Source organism: Plectropomus leopardus, chromosome 23 (assembly GCF_008729295.1).
Source record: "Plectropomus leopardus isolate mb chromosome 23, YSFRI_Pleo_2.0, whole genome shotgun sequence".
Taxonomy (NCBI): Eukaryota; Metazoa; Chordata; class Actinopteri; order Perciformes; family Serranidae; genus Plectropomus; species Plectropomus leopardus.
Window position 1 is genome coordinate 9,461,449 of NC_056485.1, and position 24,394 is coordinate 9,485,842.

General features: G+C 40.0%; 1 protein-coding gene across 5 annotated transcripts in view; it reads left to right on the forward strand.

The window, feature by feature from the left end:
* LOC121962017 (sodium/potassium/calcium exchanger 2-like) overlaps positions 1-24,394 on the forward strand; it is a 58,727-nt gene that overhangs the window by 1,334 nt on the left and 32,999 nt on the right. For 3 of the 5 annotated variants that reach the window (XM_042512181.1, XM_042512185.1, XM_042512186.1), the window contains exons 1-2: positions 7,985-8,144; positions 9,470-10,546. In XM_042512181.1, coding sequence (XP_042368115.1) covers positions 9,644-10,546 — 903 coding nt within the window. In that variant the 5' untranslated portion in view covers positions 7,985-8,144; positions 9,470-9,643. Of the gene's footprint in view, positions 1-6,593; positions 6,656-7,984; positions 8,145-9,466; positions 10,547-24,394 lie in introns of those variants that run through there. The other 2 variants (XM_042512184.1, XM_042512182.1) reach the window with 2 other exon arrangements.

Sequence of the window (24,394 nt, forward strand, 5' to 3'; positions counted from 1 at the left end):
GTATATGTAATACATAAGTATATTCATGCAAATGCTAATGCTTATCCTTTTAAAAGTACATTTTCAAACTTTTAATATGCTATCAAAATAGGTGCTCATTAAGAATTACGAGTTTTCTAAAAAATATAAAAGCTTCTTTGCTGAACTGTTTGACACTTCTAAGGTACCATATTGTGCTTATTTTCAGGTTCATGTTTGTGTTAAGGCGTTCTACATGAACATGTTAATGTTCAAAAAATACATTTGTTTTTCTCATACTGTCAGCCATACTGTTTTAGTCTTGCAGCCATTTTTTTCCCCGTGGCCACTTGCAGTATTGCAGAAAAAAAATCTTCTGCAGCCCAGAAAGTGTTTTCCCCATAGACCACCATTATAAAAGAGACATCTGTAAACTTATGACTTATGAAACCTTGTCCTGGAAACAAGGACAGTTATGAATCTTTCTATAATGATTTTTTAAGCAGCTCTGCTGAAAGAAATAAGCACCATATTGACAACCAGTATCTTTTACTATAGCTATGGTTTTAGCACCTGTCTCTTAAAGCCTGCCCTCCATAAAAAAAAGCTCTGTCTGCTCTGATTTTTTTCGTATTTATGGGTCATTCACATCTACGCTCTCAGCATCTTTTCACCGCTATTGCAGTCTGGGAATTATTGTATCATCACTGTAGTGGTGGTTATAGTTGTGACATCACAACTTCCAGGAAGTCCTGATGGCTTGTTTAGAGGCACGAATTACAGATTACTGCCTTTTCTGTGGAATTTAGCATTTTTATACTTTCATAGTGATTGTATAGCGCCTATACCTGCTTTATAATAAAAATATATGGTAATCTGTGTTATTACAATATAGGACCTTCAAGTTTCAATGTAAACGACCCTTTAGCTGCCACAAGTGGTCACAAGTTAGCAAAGGTATCAGACAAAAAAATATATGTTTACCTTTCTATTTAGCCTAATTATCTAAAATCCTTCTGTTGTCAAACGTGACGCAAACATTTTAAACATTCTTGATCTGTAATGTCAAAAATTTATTAAGTTCATTCTTCAATATCTCAAAAGGATCAAGGCCAAGATTTTCGCAGTAAACTTATACTTAAAAAACAAACAACTGATCACCTCTTAATCTTCATAAAGTCCTCCAAACAAAACAAGAAGTATATGACATGCATACTGACAGCCAATAGCAGGTACTCTGAATCTGCGGGATACACACCGTTGATCTAAAAGTGTAAAAATGGCTCAAAATGGCTCCCTATCAAAGAGGTGCTATGTCACAAACAGACATTTGCCAAGCTCAGCCAACAGATGGTGAGCTTGGCATCCTTTTAGATAAAGCTTTTGGCAAAGGCAAAGTTCAGGGACAACACAAGGCTCTGCAAAGTGTGTTGGCACGTTCCATTTTGTTTGTAAGGGCATGAAACTAACTGTCTGGTTTTATGCTTAAATTTGACACAGCTCCATATGGGCCGGTTTTTGACAGTGAAAAGTTCATTGTTGCGCTCGGTTTGTAGATTGATCAGTGCACCTGGGAATGTTGTTTGCATGGAAAGTATATATAAAAACATACCCAAACACTATTTTTTGTTGATTGGAAACTTTTATCACTGATGACCTCCAGACGTCCAAGCTTGTTCTACATGTTCTGTACAAGGGTTGATTTGATTAAGTCCAGATGTGACGCGACCTGGGATTAACCCGTTCTTCACAAGAACTAAGGTCTTTCACAAAGGGTGCCAAGGAGATTTGCGCCGACTCCAAGGGACACTGTGGCACACACAAGTCCAAATAATTAGTAACATCTGCAGGCAGCCTGTCTTAATCTCGTCAGACGTAATTATTCCAAAAGACATCTCAATCTGACAAAATATCAATACATTTATGACATTTTAAAAAACTTATTTCCTATATCTGACTTTAGTCCTCACATTTTGAGGTGTCCCCTAAAGCCCGTGGCCCTTCCCTCTTTGATCGGCACCAACTAGTCAAAGACGAACCATATCACCTTAAGTGCACTTGATTACGCAAGCCTTTCCGACCCCCCTCTCCACATCTCCTTGGGCCTTCTGTGTAATCTGCTGAGATTTAAACCTGCTGCTCCTGTTTAATAAATCCACTGCGATTAAAATAGGATTACAGCTCTGCTTTCGCCTTCCTAATGACATCAGAGCATGAAACATTTTTCGACTTTTTTATTTTTTTCCCCAGTCGTCGGGTTTTTGCCCAAGCTCACTAGTTGTCGTAACCAGACAGGCAGCAATGATTTTCAACTTCTCCAACCCGCCCCTCCAAAACCTCATCCCCTGCAACCCAGCAGGTCAGCCCATCTGTGTGGCTGTTGACATAAGGATTAACCTTATAATGCAGCACACATCCTGTATCAATGCTGTCCTCCTTCACATCAGACTTCTCAATGACTGATAACAACCAGAAAAAATACACTCCAGTGTCAGGATGTTGTTCACGTGAACCTTGAAACCCTCACACAAAATCGCCTCCACCAAAACAAACATAGTGATCTGATCATTGCCCTGTGGCCACATCTCATGGATGAAATATTTAGCATCATATTCATTGACTAAGGGTGAAAAGGCAACACTGCAGACATTGTCCCCATGTTGCTTTTAGTAATGTCAAATAAGGGATGGAGTGAGCAGATCAATACAACTTGTTTGCCCTGTTTGTCTTTCCTCACATTTGTACTGCAATGGTTAAATATTTTAAGGTCACAAAAAAAGATTGATTGGATTTTTACGACAGCTGAGCTCATAAATCCAGCAGAGAAATCTACTTAAGATAATGTACTCCACTTTAATACACAATGAAGCTTAACAGTCAAAAACGGAAATGTTAATATGGAGTGTTTTATCCTGTAGTTTGTGTAAAAATTTTCAGTGCATACTGATAATACAAAAGGCATCCAAGCAATAAAGTTTTTAATCAGTCCAGGCTTAACATCCAGGCAAACCTGCGTATGGTACACTCCGACGTATCCTGGACAGAATAGAATATATTTTCTTTTTACAACAGATTAAAGTTGAGTCCTCTGTGCTCTATATGCTGTGGAGAGTAGTGTCTGATCCTCTACCTGGAAGTAGCTGATGGAAAAAAAATCATGTTCTGCTATTTAAAAGTTGACTTTTGTGACTATGTGGATTAAATTCTTGTAAGCAGGAGTTCAAGTCTGTAAATTTAGTTGGAGCAACCCCTTTTCACTTGTGATTGAAATAATGTATCATAATTATTGCTGAACTAATGGCTGTAGCTACCTCAGACGACAATTAGAGGTCGTCAGTTTGTACTGTTCTCTTTATAAATGACCACCTGTAAATCTCATGACATTTCCATCAGCCTCTCAGCTGTAGTTTGGGTTGAGGGCTAAGTTAGCATCATGATATGTGAAACTAATATTGTCAACATTTTAAACATCCTACCTGCCATATATCAGCATGTTAGCATGCATTGTACAAATGTTAGCATGCTGATGTTAGCATGCTCCACTGTGACTATGAACGGCCTCACGGAGTTGCTAGCATGGCTGTAAAGGTTAGTTAGAAGGCAGAAAACAATATTTTAAAAATTAAAATGCTATTGAAGAATAAATAGGCAATTATAATTTATTTCTGACATATAAAGAAGCTGCCTTTCAGACCAGGGATTCTCACCATGTTTTGTGCGGGGCTACTTTTGCAAGGTAACAGGAGGCCAGGTGCAGTTATGAAAATAAACATTAATTGATAAACAAAAAATAATAATTAATATATCAATAATTATCCAATACGGATCAATCAAATTTTCATTAGAAAAAGGTCAGCAGGACACTTGGCATCTCATCCCGGGCCAGTTTTGGTCCACAGGCCATAAATTGAGTATCACTTTAAAAAATCACGAAGATAAACTCTGAGACATACAACTGTTATCGTATGTTTACAATAAATATAATATTTCAGAACAATAAATACAATAATACACCTTTTTACAATAAGAATATAATCGGAACAGTGAAATGACGTTAAAAATGGAAACATATGTAGAGTTAAAAAAAGGGAAAATTTCAGGTCTCTTCAGATGATTTGGGTTTTCAGGGGCTGCTTGGATCTCAGTATTTCTAAAAATCCTGGCTGTACCATGTGTGGTGAAGGGCCACCAGTAAAAGTAGGGTCTCACTTTCACACTGTGGGTTCGTATCTAATCAGCTCCAGCACTAAGTGATCAGACCTGCCTGTGGATTATCAATTCGTTAATCTCTTCAGAGCAACTGCGGTTAAAATGAATATTCCAATCCACCCCTGAATTTCATCTAAAATGGTCTCTCCCACTTTATCTCTGAACAATCTTGCTTTTGTGTTATAACTCAGAGGCAGGCCATTTGTCTTTTGGATTACATTTACTCAGCTGTTTCAAGAGCCTCATTGATTCACTATTTACTATCTGAGCATCCCATTGGTGGCCTGTGCCCATTTTGTTTTGCTGACCGCATTTTCCTAAGGGGCAGGTGGTCTGTCCAAGCCTCTTTGTACAGACTTGTGCTGGTGGTGGGGGGGTTGCTAATATGAGGCTTTCAACATCTAATCCGGAGAAAGTCTCTTAGAAAAAGCTTATCTTGGGACTCTCCAATTTCACTGCTTTCCTCATCTACAGGACCAAGCAGCTTTTGGTGTTGGTTATTAACAGAAATGACTCATTTAATAGAGCTAATTCAATACTTTGCCTCAGTCAATTGTCCTTCCCTCTTCACCGGAAAAACTTGCTTGCTTATCATCACCCTATCTACCCCCCACTGCCCCTGCCCCATTGCTGACAAATCCATACAACTATGTGGGACACAAAGGCTCGGATTTAGCTGCCGGGCCAAAGCGAGGGTGGGCCGGGTGGGGGGCAGGGCCAGCATGGAAATTTCTGTTGTTTTTGTCACAGCACAGATTTCAGACAAATCAAAACAACTGCCACCATCACCCCTCCCAAACTGCCTCCCTCCCCACTGCAACCCACATGACCTGTGACCAGTCATCACTTTTATGCTGGAAATACAGCCAGATCAGGAGTGGTTGGTGCGGCGGTGTGGAGGAGAGGCTGCGTGTGCACTCTATTGTTAAAAAAGAGCTGACAAGGGCCTGGATGGGATCTCATTTGATAGGCAAAAATATTGACAGATCTGATTAGAGCTGGGGTGACAGACTCCGATTGCTCTATATGATGTTGTGTGCAATCAGATGCATGTGCTCAGACAGATAAATGTGACAATTTAAATAAAAGGATCAGCTATTAGAACAGCTTTTGTGTGCCGTACAGTCGGTATACAAACTATTTTGATTTACTATCACATTCCCCTGAGGCCAGGTGTATCTACAAGATAAAAAAAAAACTAATCTGAAATGAAACTAACTTTTAGGATTACAGGCTGACATAATAGAACTTTAAATCTTATTTGTGTTACACAAAAAATTGTATAAGAGAGTCTTCTTTGTCAAAACATCATTTGCTCAAACTATAAAATTCATTAATATTAAGTATAGTTCCTGCTAACAATTATTTTTTACTATAGCCCATCAAAATATCCTAAAGCCCTGGGTGACATCATTGAATGTCTTGTTTTGTCCAACCAACAGTCCAATCCAGTTTGGTTTTTTTTTCAAACTTTGGAAAGCTCCCTGCAGAGCCACAGAGAACTTTTAACAGCTGTTTTCATAGACTTGAGTGTTACATTTCAAAACGCAAAAGCTGAGTCTTGTTTGGAATGCCCATTTAATTTCTCCAAATTGACAGTCTTTTCTGTGACGAAATCCTTGCCTTACATCCCAGTCTTATCATCTCAACCATCTGATCGATGACGTAGCCTACTTATGGCTTCATTCACCAATCTCTTCCTCCTTTTAATCAACTTGACGGGACAGAAACCAGTTTGTTCTTGTGGAATTACGTGGGAGCAGTTGTAGGGACACTCAGCAGCGATAGATGGAGTGAGGATATCAGTCTTAAGTTCTGTGAGAGGGAATTATGATTGACATTCCACAATGTTGTCATGGTTAAAGGAATAGTTTGACATTTTGGGAAAATACACTTATTTGCATCCTTGCCAAAAGTCACATGACAAGGTCAATACCACTCTCCAATCTGTCCATCATATACAAGGCAACAGCCAGCGGTCAGTTAGTTTGGCTGATTACCTGGTGAGTGGCGACTTTGGGAAGTCATTGTGCAACTTGTCTTTTTTAAATATTGTTCTTGTATGGCTAAAACGAGTTGTTTACAGTCTTTTTGCTTAGCTAAGCAAATTGGTTACCAATTGTAGCTTAAATTTTTTAACAAACCTGCCATCTAGCTATGTTGGAGCAAGACAACACACAAGGGCATTCCCCAAATGTCAGGTTATTGCTTTTAAGAAGTTTTCCACAGTAATTACAGTCAAGATAATTCAAAGACCTATTATTTTATTACATGTCAAAAGACAGTTTTTATACCGAGTCAGTTAATTTGGCTTGATAACTGTACAAATATGAACCCCAATGGCAGGCCTTGTCATCACAAAAACATCTGACTATTGATAATCCGAAGTAACTCAAGTCAATGTCGTCCTCTGCATTTCCTGTTAGGTAACGAGGGGCAGCTACAGTGGAAAGGAGATGAGAGCAGAGAAGAGGGGACAATCAATGAGGTCAGTGAATCATGATTTATTATACAGCACCAGGCCATTAGTGTCACACATACTTTGTCACACTGTGTAGAGATTGTGTGTCCGCATCTATCCAACGGGGTTTGGCTTATCGACTAATGCTAAGTGGTTGGGTGGCTTTTTTTGACATTAGGGGTAAACATAGCGACTCAGGTGGTAGTAGGGATGATGGTTATGTCAGATGAAGGCATGTTATTAGTTGACATATTTAAAATGCAGCAAACTAGTATATAAAGCACATTATTTTAACGTTTTTTTTTTATTTTGTACTTTCTACACACTTTTTTGCTGATGTTAAGGTATCATATTTTGTACTTCTGTACTGTTCTTTACTGGGTCATTTTTGTGTCATGTCTTCTTAAATTGCCAGTTTGCTCAAGTTTCAAATGGTTAATATTTCTACTCAATACTAGCCTAATTACCAACAACTACTAATATTTTTAACATTACAGTTCATAATTCATCTGGAAAGTTTGTTTTTTTTCTTTAAAAAAAGGTGCCAGAGTGAAACTGTCTTTAAGTAGTATTTAAATCTGAGCAAATTGGGGTTTTTTTGTTCACCCTGGCACCTTATTACTCTTTTTTTAACTTCCCAGATTACTCATGAATTGTGATGTTAAAATTATTAGCAGTTTTTGGTATATAGTCCAGTGTTGAGTAGCAACATTAACCCTTTGAAAACTGAGAAAATTAGCTTGACTTCTTTCAAAAACATGCTTAGTGGTAAGCTATCAGTACCTACTTTTATCAAACTAATTCTAGAAATCTAATAGGCCTATGCGATTTTCCAAAATAGAGAATTAAAATGAAATGTTCTCTGGTTTGATAGAGAATATGAGTATTGTGTATTTAGGGGAAAAAAATCAATGATGCTGCACCTTTGGCTGCACGTGACATATGCATATGCCCTTGAAATGACCTAAGGCGTGCACATAAATCTGCAACCGAGCTGAAGCTTATCCACCTGTTCCGTCATCATGAATAGAATTAAAAAAAAGAAAAAAAATGAGTGGAAATACTGCCTTTGCTGTGTAACCACGGCAACTCCTCCCTCAAAATGCAACATCACCAAAGCCCCCACCGCGTGAAGCGAGCAGGAAAGGATGCGCTGTCTGCCGCTTACCTGGCTTTTTTAATAAACCAGGCGGTTCACGTGGTCAGCGCAGCCCAGCACAATATTCTGCTACATTAGCAAGGTATTTTCGACCGGGGATTTTTTTTTTTTTTTTAGCTCCTCTCATCCGAGACGGGAGGGATGCTGCTGCAGCTGCTGCTGCTGCTGCTGTGAGGGAGAGAGGTGAGCGCAGTTGGAAAAGCGTTTTTTTCTTCCTCTCCAAAGCTCCTCCTCTGCCGTCGGAGAGCGGAGACCGGTCACATTTTTTGCTCAATGAGAGCAAGAGGGCACCGGAGAGGATTTCCTAATTTCAACCTGCTGCTGTGCCGTGCGGCTGTTTTCTCGCCTCTGTCAAAGGTAAGGCATGCCACCGTCTGCAGCCTCTCCACGCGTCATGCGCCTCGCCAGGGAAACTAATGTTGGGCTGTTTTGGTCGGGGGATGCTGGTTAGCTGTTTGTTGGTGTGATGATCCAGCTGAAAGGGCGAAGGCATTATTGAAGGGCAGACAGGGAAAAGAGTTGAACTGCCACCCCTGACAAGCCGTTGAGCTGAAAGGCAGCAGGCTGTGCATCAGTGAGAAGTCAAACATGATAGGACGTGTGTTTTTCTGTGCTTTTACCTGAGCAGCAGCGTCATAGCGTTTACCATTTTCACAGACTGAAGCCAAGTGATGTCCGTAAACCTTCGGCCTTCACGTTTCGTGGTATTTTCTCAGGTAAAAAAAGCAGGTTTCCGATTCTTGGTTGTAAAAATCGAAATAGTTAAAGCAGCAGAATCAGTTGCACATGTAAGTTTCTCTGTTTGCTGCATCTTGCGGTTCGAATGAGTTGAAATAGTCAACTACTGCATGTAAAATTACTGAAAACACTCAATGGTGTGCAGATAATGTAAGCGTAAAAATGATCCCAATGGACTATCACAATTAAATTACACGTAAATGTTAAAACTTGTTATGAATTCTAGATTTATTCCCAATATATATTTCCCCTTAATTGTGCAGATTTATTTCAGAGCCCTTTGAGAGAACACTAAGTACATGGGATGATTTTAAAACTCTAAATATATATAGGATTTGTATTTAATTTTTTTAAATTAATATTTTGTATTAAGCTTTTGACATATTTCACATCTCTGCACAGTCTTGTAACTGGGGTTTTCCTCTTTGATTTTAACTTCTGAATATCTACATATCTTTTTTTCTTTTTTCTTCCCTTTTTTTTGCAGTGGTCAGGAGTATTAGTCCTGATTTTTGGATGACTTTTCCATGGCAACAATTGGTTAATGTAACAATTTTTATGACATATTTTTAATGAATTAAAAATAAAGGAAAAACCAACTGTCACACACACATTACTTTCCATTTACGATGTTGTATAAATAGAGAAAGGCAGCAACAGGACATGTTTGAAAATCTGTACTGATCACTTTTTTACATGATAGAGGTCAACATTGATGAGCTTTCTTATGATTAAGAAATAAATATTTAGTTCTCTGTTGAGTTAAACTTTGTGGCATCATCACATTATTATATAATATGACTATTATATTTTAAATACATCTTGTTTTCGAAACCTGACATCTTTTCTTTTGGTTTGGTTGTATTTTGATTCTCTTTTTTCACTTGAGTTTCTCTCCTGGTTCACTAACTAATTTTCCTCATTCTGTCAACATTGTCCAGCAGAGGCTAATATGAAGACATCATTTGGCAAACCAGACCCTGGAAAGCACCTACAATCTTCTCAACTCATTTGAAACTAAAGACAACACCATGCATTGTCTCCGGTAAGATCCGCACCCTGCTCTCCCCTCTTCTTACCCAGCCATTGAGAGTGAGGACGCCACGAGCTTCACAAACATGGGTTCAGATCAACCAAGCATGGGTTCACTAGAGAGAAGGCCCTTAGCGGATGCCACCTGTAAGCGGCAGGCCCACCACTATCTGCGGAAAAAGCTGAGGCCCGTGCGAATCTTTGGGTTCGCCCTCAGCCTGGTGGCCGTAAGTGCTGTCTCCCTCAGTGCCTTGACCTGGAGCTCAGGGGGTTTCAGCGAGCCAGTGCTCCCACAGGAGAGTCTCCACCAGTCGGCCCCCCACCGGACTCTACTTTTCACCCAACACCAGAGGGACCCCAACGTGTCAGCCGACATGCCAATAGCCATGAAATCTACAGCAAAAAGCAATGAGAGCCAGGGGGAGTACCCAACAGACATTTTCAGCCTCGAGAAGAGGCGCCAAGGAGCAGTGGTGCTCCACATGTTTGGCATGATCTACATGTTCATTGCCTTAGCCATAGTGTGCGACGAGTTCTTCGTCCCAGCGCTTACGGTCATCACGGAGAAGCTGACCATTTCAGATGATGTAGCGGGCGCAACCTTCATGGCAGCGGGCGGCTCAGCCCCTGAGCTCTTCACCTCCATCATCGGTGTCTTCATCTCACACAGCAACGTGGGCATCGGGACCATCGTGGGCTCGGCCGTCTTCAACATCCTCTTTGTGATTGGGATGTGTGCCATCTTCTCCAAGGAGATCCTCAACCTAACATGGTGGCCGCTCTTCCGTGATGTCTCCTTCTACATCCTGGATCTGATCATGCTCATCATCTTCTTCCTGGATAACTTAATCTCCATGTGGGAAAGTATCACACTGCTCTCAGCCTACGCCGCCTACGTCATCTTCATGAAGTGCAACAGCAGAGTCGAAAGCTTCGTGAAAAATTGCCTGAACAAGAACCAAGTGGTCGAAGTAGAAGTGCAGCCCAAGGTGAGTTGGTGTCTTGATCCATATAATTTCTTCTCCCACTTCCCTTCACCACCATCGCCTCAGAAAATACTATTTTTTATGAAATGTCAGAGTAAGGTGAAGTTACAGTAGGTGTGCAGTAATGAGTTTTAGTATTTGGGCTGATAGAAGTGACCTTCCATGTCTCCTGGCATGGAAACACACTCATCCTTCTACACATATCATGCTGCTGATCTGATATTGCTTATTGTGAAGTCAAGCTTACTGTGATAATTGTTTCATTTGAGCCAAGATGAAACCAGTTTTTAATTCCATGTATCCTTTTGTTCTCATCAGCCTAATGAGCATTTCCAAATGAGACCAGTGTCTCACAGATGTCCCGCACTCATAGATCATCCCATATGCAACAAGCGATGCCAAACATATGTTTTATGAAAGTGATTTATGGCATACATGCTCATAAGCTTAGAATGAGGAAGACAACAGGAACAGGAGTCAACAACTAAAGTGACCATTGTGCATTAATGTGGCTTAAATGATGCTGCACAGGGGCTGGCATACAGTATTCCTCTGTGGGATTAATAAAACACAGTCAATGTGTAATTCTGGGTTAAGCTCTACAAATTGTGTCCCAGTCTGACAAACAAATCCCTCAGAATATCTCAAGAGCTATTTTTTTTCTCCTAGTTAAAGATTTCCCACATAAATACTGTATTTAGATAGCTGTGTAAACATGTAAAGCACATACAGCACACTGAGGTGAACTGCATGTAGTGAATGGCTTCAGGCTTGCCGTAGTAGTCTTGTTTGATGTGCACGTTCCTCCATATTTGCTCTCAGGGAAGTGCTTCAATCATTCAGTACAATATTTAAGTTTCTGTTCTATAGCATAAGCAAAAAGCGTAGAAATCATTGTGTTACTTCACATAACAATCGCCCCCTCAATGACACTTGAGGGCAAAAGACACTGCAGTGCAATTTGATACCGGTGTAGAGATTATCCAGACGGATTTAGATTTCTTTGTGACATGAGATGGAAATGAAATTTTGTGAAAGTTGCATTGTAAAGCTTTAATTAAATCTGGATTTATTCAAAGTACATAAAGGATATTTAAACGGCAGTATTCACAATGTGTGTGTGTGTGTGTGTGTGTGTGTGTGTGGTGGTGGTGGTGGTGGTGGTGGGGGGGACTCTTGAAGAGTCGCCATTTGATTCGCAGTGTGTAAATCAAAATACTTAAATTAAAACCTGTAGTTATTTTCTTTAGCTCCTATTCTTTCATACTAAATAGATTTTGGGTTCTGTGCAAGAAAAGAGTGAGAACGGAGGTGCACAGGCTGAATGCCAGAGAAGACTCAGGTGACCTTGAGCTGCAATGGATTCTGGGTACTTTGGCCAACAGAAACGTGTGTGTATGTCTGTGTTGTGTGTGTGTGTGTGTGTGTGTGTGTGTGTGTGTGTGTGTGTGTTGACAAACAAGTTTTGATAGGGGGAAGAAATAGTGCGAGACAGATGAGTCGATCAAACCCCACCATCAAGTCTCGTCTCCTGTGACGCTTACAGCAGATTTAGCCTCTCCTCTCTCTGTTGCATTGTGGGTAACAGTCCCATGGCTGCACCTCTCTTTTATAAAACATAGAATACATGTGAATTAAAATGTACAAAATTAAAATCTAAAGCTTTTTTTTATAAGGTTGTGTGAATTAATCTTTTATTTTAAAGGTCTGGATCAAAAGGGTTAATAGAACAAGAAAAGCACAAATATTATTAGAATATAATCATCTAAACACCCTTCTTTTAATCAAGCTTTGACACTTTGGGGACGTGTGTATTTCAAGACACGTGTTATTTTGAGATTTAATTGGCAATTTAGCAGCCTTGTGTGTGTGTGTGTGTGTGTGTGTGTGTGTGTGTGTGTGTGTGTGTGTGTGTGTGTGTGTGTGTGTGTGTGTGTGTGTGTGTGTAAATTCATACATGAGTAATGGAGAGTAACACAGGAGTGCAAGGACAAGTGTCCTGGAAAATATGATCGAACGTTTGTGTTTTTTCTATTTTTAAGTGACATTCACTACTATGAACTGAGAGCTGCTTTTTAAAAAAATAAATAAATATTTTTTTATATAAGTTAATCATTTCACCGTCATGACTGAGCTCCAAGGTGTCCTTAATCCTCCACACAGTGCTGTTCAAGTGTAAAGTATTGCATTGTAAGGACAATAGGGTATTATTTGACGCCATGCCCTTGAACTAAACACTTGATTAAAATGGGCTTCCCTGTGATTATTTCATGCATTATGATATTGGGACGTCCCTGTTCGGTGTTACATTGCTGCCATAGACAGAAATGCAGGCAGTCAGCAGCAATAGAGAGGGGGTGTTATGGTGTCACCCTAAGGATAAAAGTGCGAAGGTTGCTTGGCAGTTGGCCATTAACATTGCATGCTATAAATACCATGTATAATTCGATTCAGAGAGTAACATGGGCAACAGTGTGATGTTCTGCATTTAGCAGTCATCAGTCAGTTTTGTGCTGTCTGCAACCGCTGCCTTTCATCTCACTACAAAACTGCTTGTACTGCAATCTCTTTTTCTTTTTTTTTAAGTTTCTTTTGTGAAACTTGTTTATTCTGCTCCTGGTAACATAAAAATAGCAGGCTTTGTTTCTCTCATTTTCTTGAAAATAATGCCTCAGCTCCCAGGCATTGCATTAAATGGTGAGAGGAGGGCTTGCTTTTCGATCATTTGACAGATCAGTGGTGTCTTTTTTTTTTCTTTCTTTTTTAGCCTTGGGATGATGTGTAACATTATCAATATAACACAAACAGAACTGTCAGATCTCAGTGTGGATGCTATTTAAAGCAATTGTTTTGCAGCAGTTCACTGGTCAACCTCATCAAATGTAATCTGCAATAATCTCTCAATCCAGTTAACACAACCATGAATGCTCCATAATGCCATGCACTTAGACTGAGTTGGAATTAAAGCAAAAATAGGATAGAAAAGGCCTTTGCTTTCAGCACATTAAGTTTTGGACAGATGGGAGACGGTTCAACACATCACATAGTTTGGGGAGTGACAGCATGTGTGTTCTTTCAAACTCTCTTCGTAAATCTTGGTTGTGCCTGCAGTTTTGGAATCCGCATGAAATCCGTTATTACTGTAACTGCTTACCACTGATGAAGACAACTTGACACAAAGTTGCAGAATCTCAGCTCTCGGTGGAAAATGAGCTCTGCTCGCGCCCATGAAAAAGGGGCCACCACACATACCCATGCTGAGAACTAAGAAAGATATTTTTTTTCCTTTTTAATGTTTACAAGTTATCCCTAAACCTTCATTTTTTTTGGCCACTTGGGGTCAGCGTAGACAAGCTGTCGCACCAAAGATTGACTTACTATCACCTCTTAAGCAAGCCCCCAGGAACATTGTTGGCTTTGAAGCCAATTTGGCATAGCTGCCTAACTGTGGAAAGTTCTGTCGCATGATGCCATTGCGCTCAAAAAGACTGTTTCCATAAACACACATTTGGAAGGAGGCATCTGTAAATCAGTGGGTTTTTGTCACAACCAAAGACTCTATAAAAAATGGACAAAGTTACCTTGACATCACCTATTAGTTTGGGAGGTCTTGTTTTGAAGCCATTGCCATCTTGGATTTTTATTTTTTATTTTTTGGAGCCGGAAGTGACTGTATATAGTCAAGAGGGTGGAGCTGTGACTCATAGATTGTCGTGAGGCCTTGCAGACAGTCTGTCACTCCAACCTGCCCTGCCCCTAATCGTGTATAACTTTAGTCCTTAATAAAATGTTATCAGGTGCTTTATATAAAAATTCACCCCCATCATGAAGAGGGACATTAGCTATAGAGAGAAAAACATTTTTCTTCTTTTATTTTAACCAGAGTGTTTTAACATGTTTATTTCTGCTGTAAAGTTTGGCATTTTAACATGGTTTTTCTTGGGAATCAACTCGCTTTTTGAGCCAGCCTCAAGTGGCCATTTGAGGAATTGCAGTATTTGGCACTTCCACACTGGCTTCATTTTTTTCAACCTTGGAAGTTGCTTCTTGGTCACAACCGCCACAAAATGACTTGTTTCACTTTTGGGATTTTATTCATTTGTTCCAATAACATTTGGAAAGTCTAGAATATCCACACAATCAAATAAATTCAAATTAGCAGAGTGCTAAACTGGAAGTTAGCCACTCACTCAGTGAAAGTCTCTGGTGCACTTGCTCAAGTGGGATGTTAGCAAACAGCTGCTTATTTGGGTATTCAGAAGTCATGAAGCAACTGTTGTCTTCATTTGAAGTTGTGTTTCTGACCATCTAATGAATGTAAGTCCAGTATTGTCCCTTGTATGAACTCTATTTTGCATTCCACCAACTCCTGAGATGATTATCTGTATCTTCATCTACCAAAGGCTCCAATATGTTCATCAACTAGTTGCTAACTTTGTCTGTCTGACATTTAGTGTTTTTGTTTGTTTTGGGTTTTTTAAAGAGCTTTTGCAAAACAGCTTCTTGCTGCAGATGAGAATGACGCTACAAGTACACACACAGTAAATTTGTTGGCCATCAAACCAAAACAATGAATTAATTTTCGTTGAAACACTAGTACGAAAATATTGATGCAGCTTTCACTCAAAAGTGTTTAAATATTCTCATGCCTTCCTGCTTCGTCGTCACTTTAGTTGTTTCCAATCAATGATGTGATTTTATTTGTTCATCTTTAACCCAAACAGATGTTGGAAGGATGTATTTACCTATTAGTTCTGGCCTGATTGGTGCCTAATACCTTTGTTTACCTAATGAGAGCTTAGCTGCTGGTTAATCTCACAACAAGGGCACTCCGCCTTCACCCAGCGCGTTAGGTTGCCACCTCTACCACTATGAGACGCAACCCTGCAGACTGACTGTGTTTTCTGTGGTTTCATCTACTTTTAACAGTTCTGTTTAAAATCAGAATGTGTCTTTCAGGATTGACACAGTTTTCCTTCTTGTGTGGAGAATCAGGACTAGGAATTTTCCAGATTAGCCTATCACACATGTAGCACAAAACAGGAGATTGCCCTGTTTCCTCCTGGAAATACTTTGTTTCATTAGGTGTTGGGTGGTGCCTAACCAGAGCATGCAGTAGGCAGGAAAGACATGGATTACACCATGGTCCGTAGCCATCTTGGTGTTCCTTGAATTTTTCTTTTGACTATTTTGGTGTTGGCCTTTACCAACATAAGTTCCCAAATCTTGTCCTCATCCCTGTTAAAACATTTTCGTTGCCATCTTTTGTGTAAATGTCCCTTCTTCTTCACCTTCAGATGATTGTTTTCTTCTGGTTGCATGCAAACTGAATAATAGAAATGTCATCAACATGCCCACTTGCAAAAATATCCAGACTCAGGGCTCAGTCGGATATTACTCAGACATTGTGCTTGGGAGCTGGCGAAGTTAAGTCCATTTTAATGCCCAAATGCCCAAATAATGCCAAATAATTTGGGTTCTCACATACAGTGCTGCTAATTTCAGGTTTTCAGTGCATGTTTGAAAGCTAAAGGTGTCAGAATGCAACCTCAAAAGCAACTAGTCAAAGTTGAAGCAGGAAGTATCATGACATTTTCACCATAAACTGATGCAAAACAATTATAAAGCACATAAAAATTCACAAGAATGCATAAATGAAATAATAAATTAATAATGACATATTTTGAGGCTATAGCACTATAGTGTCTGTTTTTGCTGTTTATTTGTAGTATACTGCATGTTGCATGCTACTGTTACTCTGACACATCTGTCACGTCACTCCCCCCTCGGCAGTAGTGCCGAAGAGTGGCTACAGTGTCACCCATCTTGGCCTTATGAGTTACAAGGCTCTAAGGTCATAGGTGACGTCATTTTTACTGTATCCCTGCTTTTAATTGTTGCATGTTCTCTTACAGTTAAGCTTCTTAGTCTGGTGGTGTTGTCAGTGACTCAGAGATGACTTGGGCCCATGCACAAAGGACTGATTACTGACCACTAGGTCACAAAGAAGGGCCAAAGGAGCTCACCAACGCATGATGCCTTTTCCGCCCCCATCTGAACGCATTGCACACCCACACAAACAGTAAATCCTTACTACACAGACTGTAGAGACACAGTTCAAGGTCACAATAGAGCTGGAGGCTCTTACTTCTCCCTCACAAGCCTGGGGAGATCATGGCAGCACAAGATGGAGTATGAATATCACTAGCTCCCTGTTTTGCTCTGCTTTGGCCATTTTTCACTGGAAAAGCAACCGGTGTGCGTTTGCTACAGTTTGCTTTGCATGCTGATAGTTTCCTACTGAAGCAATCATTTGTCCAACCAGTTTCTTTTGTTTTTCTGTGTGCAAGAAAAAAGATGGACCAGTAAGCCAAGCCAATCAATGCTGGCATCTTAACCACACTCCTAGAGTGAGTGAAGAAAAGTAGCATTTTCCCCATTCCAATATGTAACACTGAGCACTACAGCTATTGTAACACCCTTTCTAAACTTACTTTAAAAAGCTAAGATCAGGCCTGAAAGTCAGATTTATTCGGCACAGCAGTTCAGACTTGTACTGTCTGGCATTAGTAGGGACTTTCATCATATGCACCCCCCCCCCCCCAGGACCACCTCACCAGGACAGCCCAGGCTTATCTTGTTATCTTGTGGCCTCTCTTATTGTCTGGCTGATGGACTGACTGGCTGCTTTTGAAAATACTGGCTCAGGCAGATCAGATTAGCCAGCACTTTGCGCGCTACCATTTTACGGAAGACACAGCGGTGACGAGCCCCCTTCTAGTCGTTACCATCATCGTGAGAGTCAGACGAGTTTGTCAGTGATGATACTGACGTCACTGTCATTTCAGCTTTTAACAGCACACCACAAATAACTTGACCACTGGCTGTTGAAAAGCAAAGAGCATCTTCCCATGAAAAAGTAAGCTAAATGTGATTTTACTAGTTCAATACATAAAATCCCTATGAGAGTGATGCCAGAATAAGAATTGAATAAGTTGTAAGACACCCAAGAAAGAGAATGAAACTTGTTTACATTAGTAGAGCTTGAAAGGTCTCTGTAAGATTCTGCATCCAACCACATTACTAGATGCCTTCTATCGTCAGTGTTGGATAAGCCAGTGTGTATCGAGGCAGATGTTGGTTCTGCTGAGATGGAAGGTGCGACCTCTGATGTATTACCAAGCTATAAATAGCGTCACAGAGGCGAGATCTTCCATCAGGATGCGCTTCGAAGATCACTTACAAAGCGGGTTCTGTGCAGGGAGCAGACTGTTTGTGTGTCCTAGCTGTGAGTTTAGACATTCATTCAGGCACCATGATGCTGTACACCTTTTGTATATTCACTCATGAAATCCAGTGCCATGTTCTGCATTGTGCTATTTTTTTATTTTTTATTTTTATTCATTCCAATCCAAGTGAACTCCCACCTCATAGACCATAATACCAGGCTGCCCTGCATGAACTCCTGCACTTGCTGCTTATTTTAGTCCTGTGTGACGTTTTCATGGGATTATCTCCCATTATGAGTGCCTAATTTTCAGTGAAATCCAGATGTGCTCTGCTAAATTCCAACCAAATTATAAATTACATCTGTTTCAGATTGCCTCCTTGGGCTTGAGTGGATTTTGCAGTAATAAAAGCAGTTGTCAAGCTAATTTCTAGGAAATGTCTGCAATAAAAACCTCAGTTTTAGTTGCAGGCATGTAACGATTGTTGGTTACCATGATTAAACTATAAAAAATGCAGGGCTATTCTTCGCTATCATTTGTACGGGATGTGCCCTTTTACTTGATTTGCAGTCTGTATTTTTGGGAATGTGATGAGAGTATTCATGTTTATATTCTTTAAAAGAAGAGTTGTAGAAGTAACCTTGGTTTAAGCTGAAGGAAAGGTAGGTAGAAGCCTGCTTCACGCAGGCCCAAGGTTACCGGGCAGTGGGTAGAAACAAAATAAGAGCAGTTTACAGCAAATACAGAAGCACAGTTATACATGGCAGTGAGTAGAGGAAAAATAGTTAGATTAGTGGTTTTAATGCCTAAAGTTTAACTCTGAGACTCTAAGGTGAGCTGTCTTTGTTTAGGCCTTCATCGGTGTAGTTTTGAGGTTGTATATCCATGTGTCTGCACGCATGTACAGTATACACCTACTCCAAAACAGAAGGGTTTTGGCGCTTAGCTCAGCCAGCAACAACAGAGCCAGAGTCCAATCATTTAAAAATAGAAAGCCTGTGACTTTGATCTCACCATGACGATGAGGAGTCCAAGTTTTATTATCCGCTCCAGCTGTGGCTCCTTGGGTAAGGAGGGGGGAGAGCGCTACTGTAGAGCCAGTAATTAGTTTTCCTGTTTTGGAGGTTTTACCTTATTGTTGGGCAGTTAGACCAGTCAATAGAGATAAAGGTATTGTTCAGATTAAAGTGACGGCCAATCAAAACATGCAGTGTCAGGTTTTAGGAATTTAGGGTTGAGCCAGAGTTGCTACTTTGACCGTCTCTCTTCTGTTGTCTGCTTTTATTCTGTGAGCTCTCTTGGCTGTGTCGTCGTCCCTCGCCAGCGCCCTGCTTTTGTTCAAATTTAATTTAATTGCATTCATTGGTAATAATTGTGCAAGCGAAGTTCTCATTTGCATTACAGGTGCTGATGGTTGCTTTTTATGTTGTCCTCAATTGGTTATTGCACTATTTGACTTCCCATCCATTCTTCTCAGAGTGGACTCTTCACGGCCCCCTCAGTGTTATTAATAGTTAGAAGGTCAGCCTGTCACTCATTACAGTGTCTTTGTCTGAGTTTTTATCAAAAGCACAATGTAGTCTGCTTTAAAAACAAAACAAAACAATGAAGCTTATTAGTTTTGCCCTGAAAAGATCATTATACATGCAAAGCAGAGCCATTGTGAGCCAGCTTACACAACAAAAAGAAATGTGTACTTGCCTCTGAACTTGATGGTTTTCTGCACCAAAATATTCATTTTATCTTCATCTCATCACATAATATGTACATCAGTTCTGCTCTCAGGTAACACACTTATAATCTCGTATAATAGTTAAGCGGTAAGCTAAAATATGTTTCTGAGAACAGTTTAGATCAGAAATACCCAACTCAGTAACAGAATCGTTCATATTTGATCAGTACTGCCTAGTTTTACCGTTCTGATCGGAATTTGATCCAAGTCTGAAAAAGAGAGGGAGAGAAAGAGAGGGGGGGGGGGGCAGCTCTCTTTCTGATCTGTTTCTACTCCTTGTGACCTAATACGTTTACAATCTGTAGTTTGAGCAACAGCCCTAAATGCGTCATCTGGCGGATTTGAGCTGGGAGATGAGCAGGGAGGTCTGGGCGCTGGCAAGATGGAGGGAAGTTTACCACAGTTCATTTTAACACTCCACATACTAACACTGTTATTATACAAAGCTGGCTGAAAATTGGCATAATGGTATAATGATGATGAAGTTTTTATTTTTTCTCAAAATCCTGTTGGTGAATTTAAGTTCAGACAGAATGAGAACAAAGCAAATACTTGTAGTTTCTGTATGTAAACCACAGTTTTGAAACTATGCCCAGGGTTTCCCACACATTAATTTATTTGTGAAGGCATGCCACAATAAAACATTTACCACCCCGTATTGATTTTGTAGTTTTGTAATTAGGAGTGCTAGGATTTTAATTGCTATTTATTTTTAATATGCTAAACAAACAGAACAAAAAGATAAAAATAAAACAAAATAACAATAATTAAAATGAATTATGATCTTAATGAATATACACTAATAACCAACAAAAATTAAAACTTACATGTTCAAAAAGGAGCAGGAGGAGGTATAAAGTTATTATTTCCTTCCCCTTCTCAGTTACTTCAAAATTAATTCATGAACTTTATCTCAAACATGTATATATACATACAGATACTTCCATAATTATACCCACACACTTACGCACATTCAGTCACACACACATAACCATATACACTTATACTTGCATACATACATCCCTGTGATTTTACACACATGCATATGTATACAACTGAAACATGCATGCGTACGTGCAGCGGATGTCATACTATGCCAATACACAAAGACTTAACTGCAGTAACAGTCTTTCCTCATTCTTGTACCTCTATAAAATATGTTTTTGTGCATCCTCTTAAATCAAGTGATGCTTGTGCTTTGCTTGAGAGAATATATATAGCGTTCGATTATTCATTCACACCCCTCTTAGAGCGCAGAGCATCGTCTGGGCACAGATGAAGCAGCAGACGCCCAGTGCACTGAAAGTGAAACTCAACTGTTGAGTTTCACTTGAGAACTGTTCGTTGAGCTGGTTCTAAAAGTTTGCTCTTACTCACCACTGCAGCAGCTGTTTCTTTCATCCATCGATCTGACTTGATCAGCTCTGACTGAATCAACAGATCAGTTATCTATCCCATTACGCAAACTCCTCAAACTGCTGCGAGGAAAAAAAAACAGTCATGACAAGGTCCGCTTGCACTGCATTCATGGACCTGCAAAAATGTCTGAATTTAAAGAGGGGACACAGAATGATTAAAAAAGGGACACCCTCCCCTCATCTTCAGCTGCTGCCACACATAGATTCCAACTCTGTGGGAAACACTTCATGCATAAATAATTTTGTCTTCACTGTTTTAAAGGAATAAAGCCTGCATTAACCAGCAGTTCATATAAATTAATTTGTTGTTTTCGTTTGACACATTTATCGCTCTGACTTTATTCCGGTGGTAAAGCACTGCCATAAATGGTTTGAAATGTCAGTGAGTAACTGTAAAGCCAAGTAGCTGCAGCTCAGCACAGACCAGACGACATGCTTATTTTTAGTCACACTGAACCCAGTCTTTGCTCTTGGTGCAGTACCATGGACAGCACCATCTACTTCACTGGACTTGAACACGTTTAAACATTAGTGGCTGTGATGCCGTACTCCAGTTCTTTTCCTTAAGCTTCACCTTCAATCCTTCCCCTTCTGATTGTGCATTTATGTGAAATGTGGGGTTAATTTTCACCATCACTCTTGGCATCAAGAACTACTCACAACACCTTGTGGAAAGCCACATTAAACAGAATCAGTATTTCAGCAATATTTAAGATCTGCCTTAAAAAAAAAAGCCAGCTATGAAACACCCTTGTTGTTGTCTTTCGTGTTTTTTGTTATACTTTGTCATGCCATTTCATAGTTTAGGGTTAAAACAACTGGTCTTCATTGCACTCTTTGTATTAAAATTAACTGACACAAGAGTTGAAGGGAAGACTTAAGACAAAGCCGAAGTCATCCCGCAAATGAAGGCTGCTTTCCTGAAATAGGTTACGCAGACAGTTGATCAAAGAGGCTATGCTCAAAGAGATGGTCCACACAGAGGGGTGGGTCTCAATAGACCTGGATCATTAACCTTGTTAGTCTTTAATGCCTAATGAGAGTGTATTTTGAAGTGACCCAGACAGTCTAAATAGCACTGGCTCCAGCATTAACTGTTGTCCTAATTGGGGGCCATTTCTAGTTGACTTGTCCATTGTTTGGACATCACCAGGTGTGATGTGAGCTGATGATGTTTATCGCCCTATGTTTGCATTTTACAATTATTTTCACACGTGACCTTAGTCAAGGTCATAAAGGTCAATGCATACGTTTGTTCAGATTTAGCTCTGCCAGCCTCTGATACAAAGAAATTCTGGGATACTTGAAATGAGGGATTGGTTTTTTCCCCTTTTTTCCCCAAGGGACAGCCTGAAGGTGAAACCTTGAGGCTTGCAAGAAACTGAAAGCCTTATCGATCAAGGGCTATTTTTGAAAGCGTGGTCAAATTAGCTAATGTAACTGCACTGTAAAAGCATCATGTGAAGGGCACAGAGATCCCTATCTCGCTTGTGTATGAAATGACACACACAACCCAGTGAGACAGAAACCACGCATATGGTCAGAGGTGGCCGAGGACTGGCGGGCCTTACATACTTAGCTTCTTCCTCGGGGGGATTTTTGACCCTCAACATCAGCCTGGCTAAGCTGCAGTAGCTGTACATTACATCTGCCTGAGAGTTGTGGCTCATGTAATACCTGTAATTTGTGAAATCCAGGGTGATTACTGGAGTATAGATCTCACAGTTGCAGATAACCACAGAGAATTTTAAACCAAATTTAAGAGAGTAAATTCTTAAAATGGAAGTGATTGCAATTAGAGAGTCTCTAATGAGCTAATTAGAACACACTCTGACGCTCAGCGAATCTGCTAAAAGCCTCTGTGCCTGTCTAAGAGGGTGACCACTTGTTATGTCCATCACTGATGGACGAAGTATACACAAGGCTGACCCTCAGCCCTCCCCCACCCCAGGCCACCAAGGTGACCTGAAAGGGCTCAATCAGCATATTACCCTATTGGTGCTAAACGTGACTGGCTGACTTGACTGGCGAGCAGAGAGCTTCCTCTGCATTCTTCCACCTCCTCGCTAAGATAAAGGGTCTTCTGTGTGTGCACTTTGCCTGTGATAGGACTGTCTGCTCAACTGCTGACAATGCAACAAAATAACAAAGCAAGTCAGTGGTCAGGATAATGTGGATGAGGTGCCATAAAGTAATAGTTTTACAGTCTAGATGGGAAATCAGAATTAGTTGCTGATGTTTGCTTTGCTCATGAATATTTAAGTAGGATTGAATTGTAAAGCTAAATTAAAACTGACCAAAACCCAACCAAAACCAAAAAAATCAGTAGATCAGAATAACAAGAAATACCTATGTGTACAGTGCCTACTATGTCTTATTCCTCTTTGACACAGAGCTCATTTTTTTGATTAAGACGAACATGAAAACTATTGTTTATTTTGACTTAATCTCATTAACATGAACCTGCTGTTGTAGATTTCAGTAGAGCAGCAGATGTGTTTTCATCAACAGCTGAAAATAGTCCATAACAAATGCATAGTTTACTTTCGTTTCAGTAATGTGAGATTAAGTCTACAATGCCTGGCTGATTTAGGAAATTACCAAGCCTTTTTTAAAAAGTGAAATGATGTATTTGTTTCAAAGATTTATGCAGGGAACGAATGGGCGAAGGATGGTGCACAGGCTGGGGAAATCAGAAAGTACTGAGTGACAGTCTTGGCTGTAGTCTTCTACCAGGATTTGTTGACTAGCCTTATCCTTTAAGCCCGCATGAAAACTGATCAATTAGCTGGATCTTTGGACTTAAAATAATAATGAGAATGACTGTCAGTAGACAAATAAATCAGACAGGTAACCTGTTCTAATGGTTGGAGAACACACATTTACAGTAAAACTTCACTGTAAATGTTATGCATATATACACCATTCAGTCTATTAAAGCACATTTGGGTTGAGCTGGTGTAAATATGTCCAAACCAGTTTGATATAAAGCCAAGCACCAGGCCAGCCCAGTACACCAAGTTTTACCAGGTGTCGCACTTGACTCAGCAGTGGCTCCCAAGAGAAACATAATGACACTGTGTCCCAACAAAAAAATATTGTCTAATCTTAGCTCTCTCGCCATGCTGAATCCATTAAATATGCACCTCTGTTACATCATTAATGTAGGCCCTAACATCAGCTGCACGCAAGAGATCAGACTGAAGACAAAAAAAGCATGTTTTACATTGTGATAATTACTGGAGATTACATACAATATAACGAACAGCATGTGGCCTTGCTTGTTATTAGTGATGGTCATTTACCAAAAACTTTTAGATCCCTGGTAATCTCACTCCCAACAGCTGCCACCTCATGCTGGTTTTTATAGTTAAATGAGGAGGTATCTTAGCTCTCAAAGTGAGTGACGTGGAAAAAAAGAAACATCCAACAAAAGTTCCAACAAGTTGCCGTATTAGTGCAGTTTTCAGTA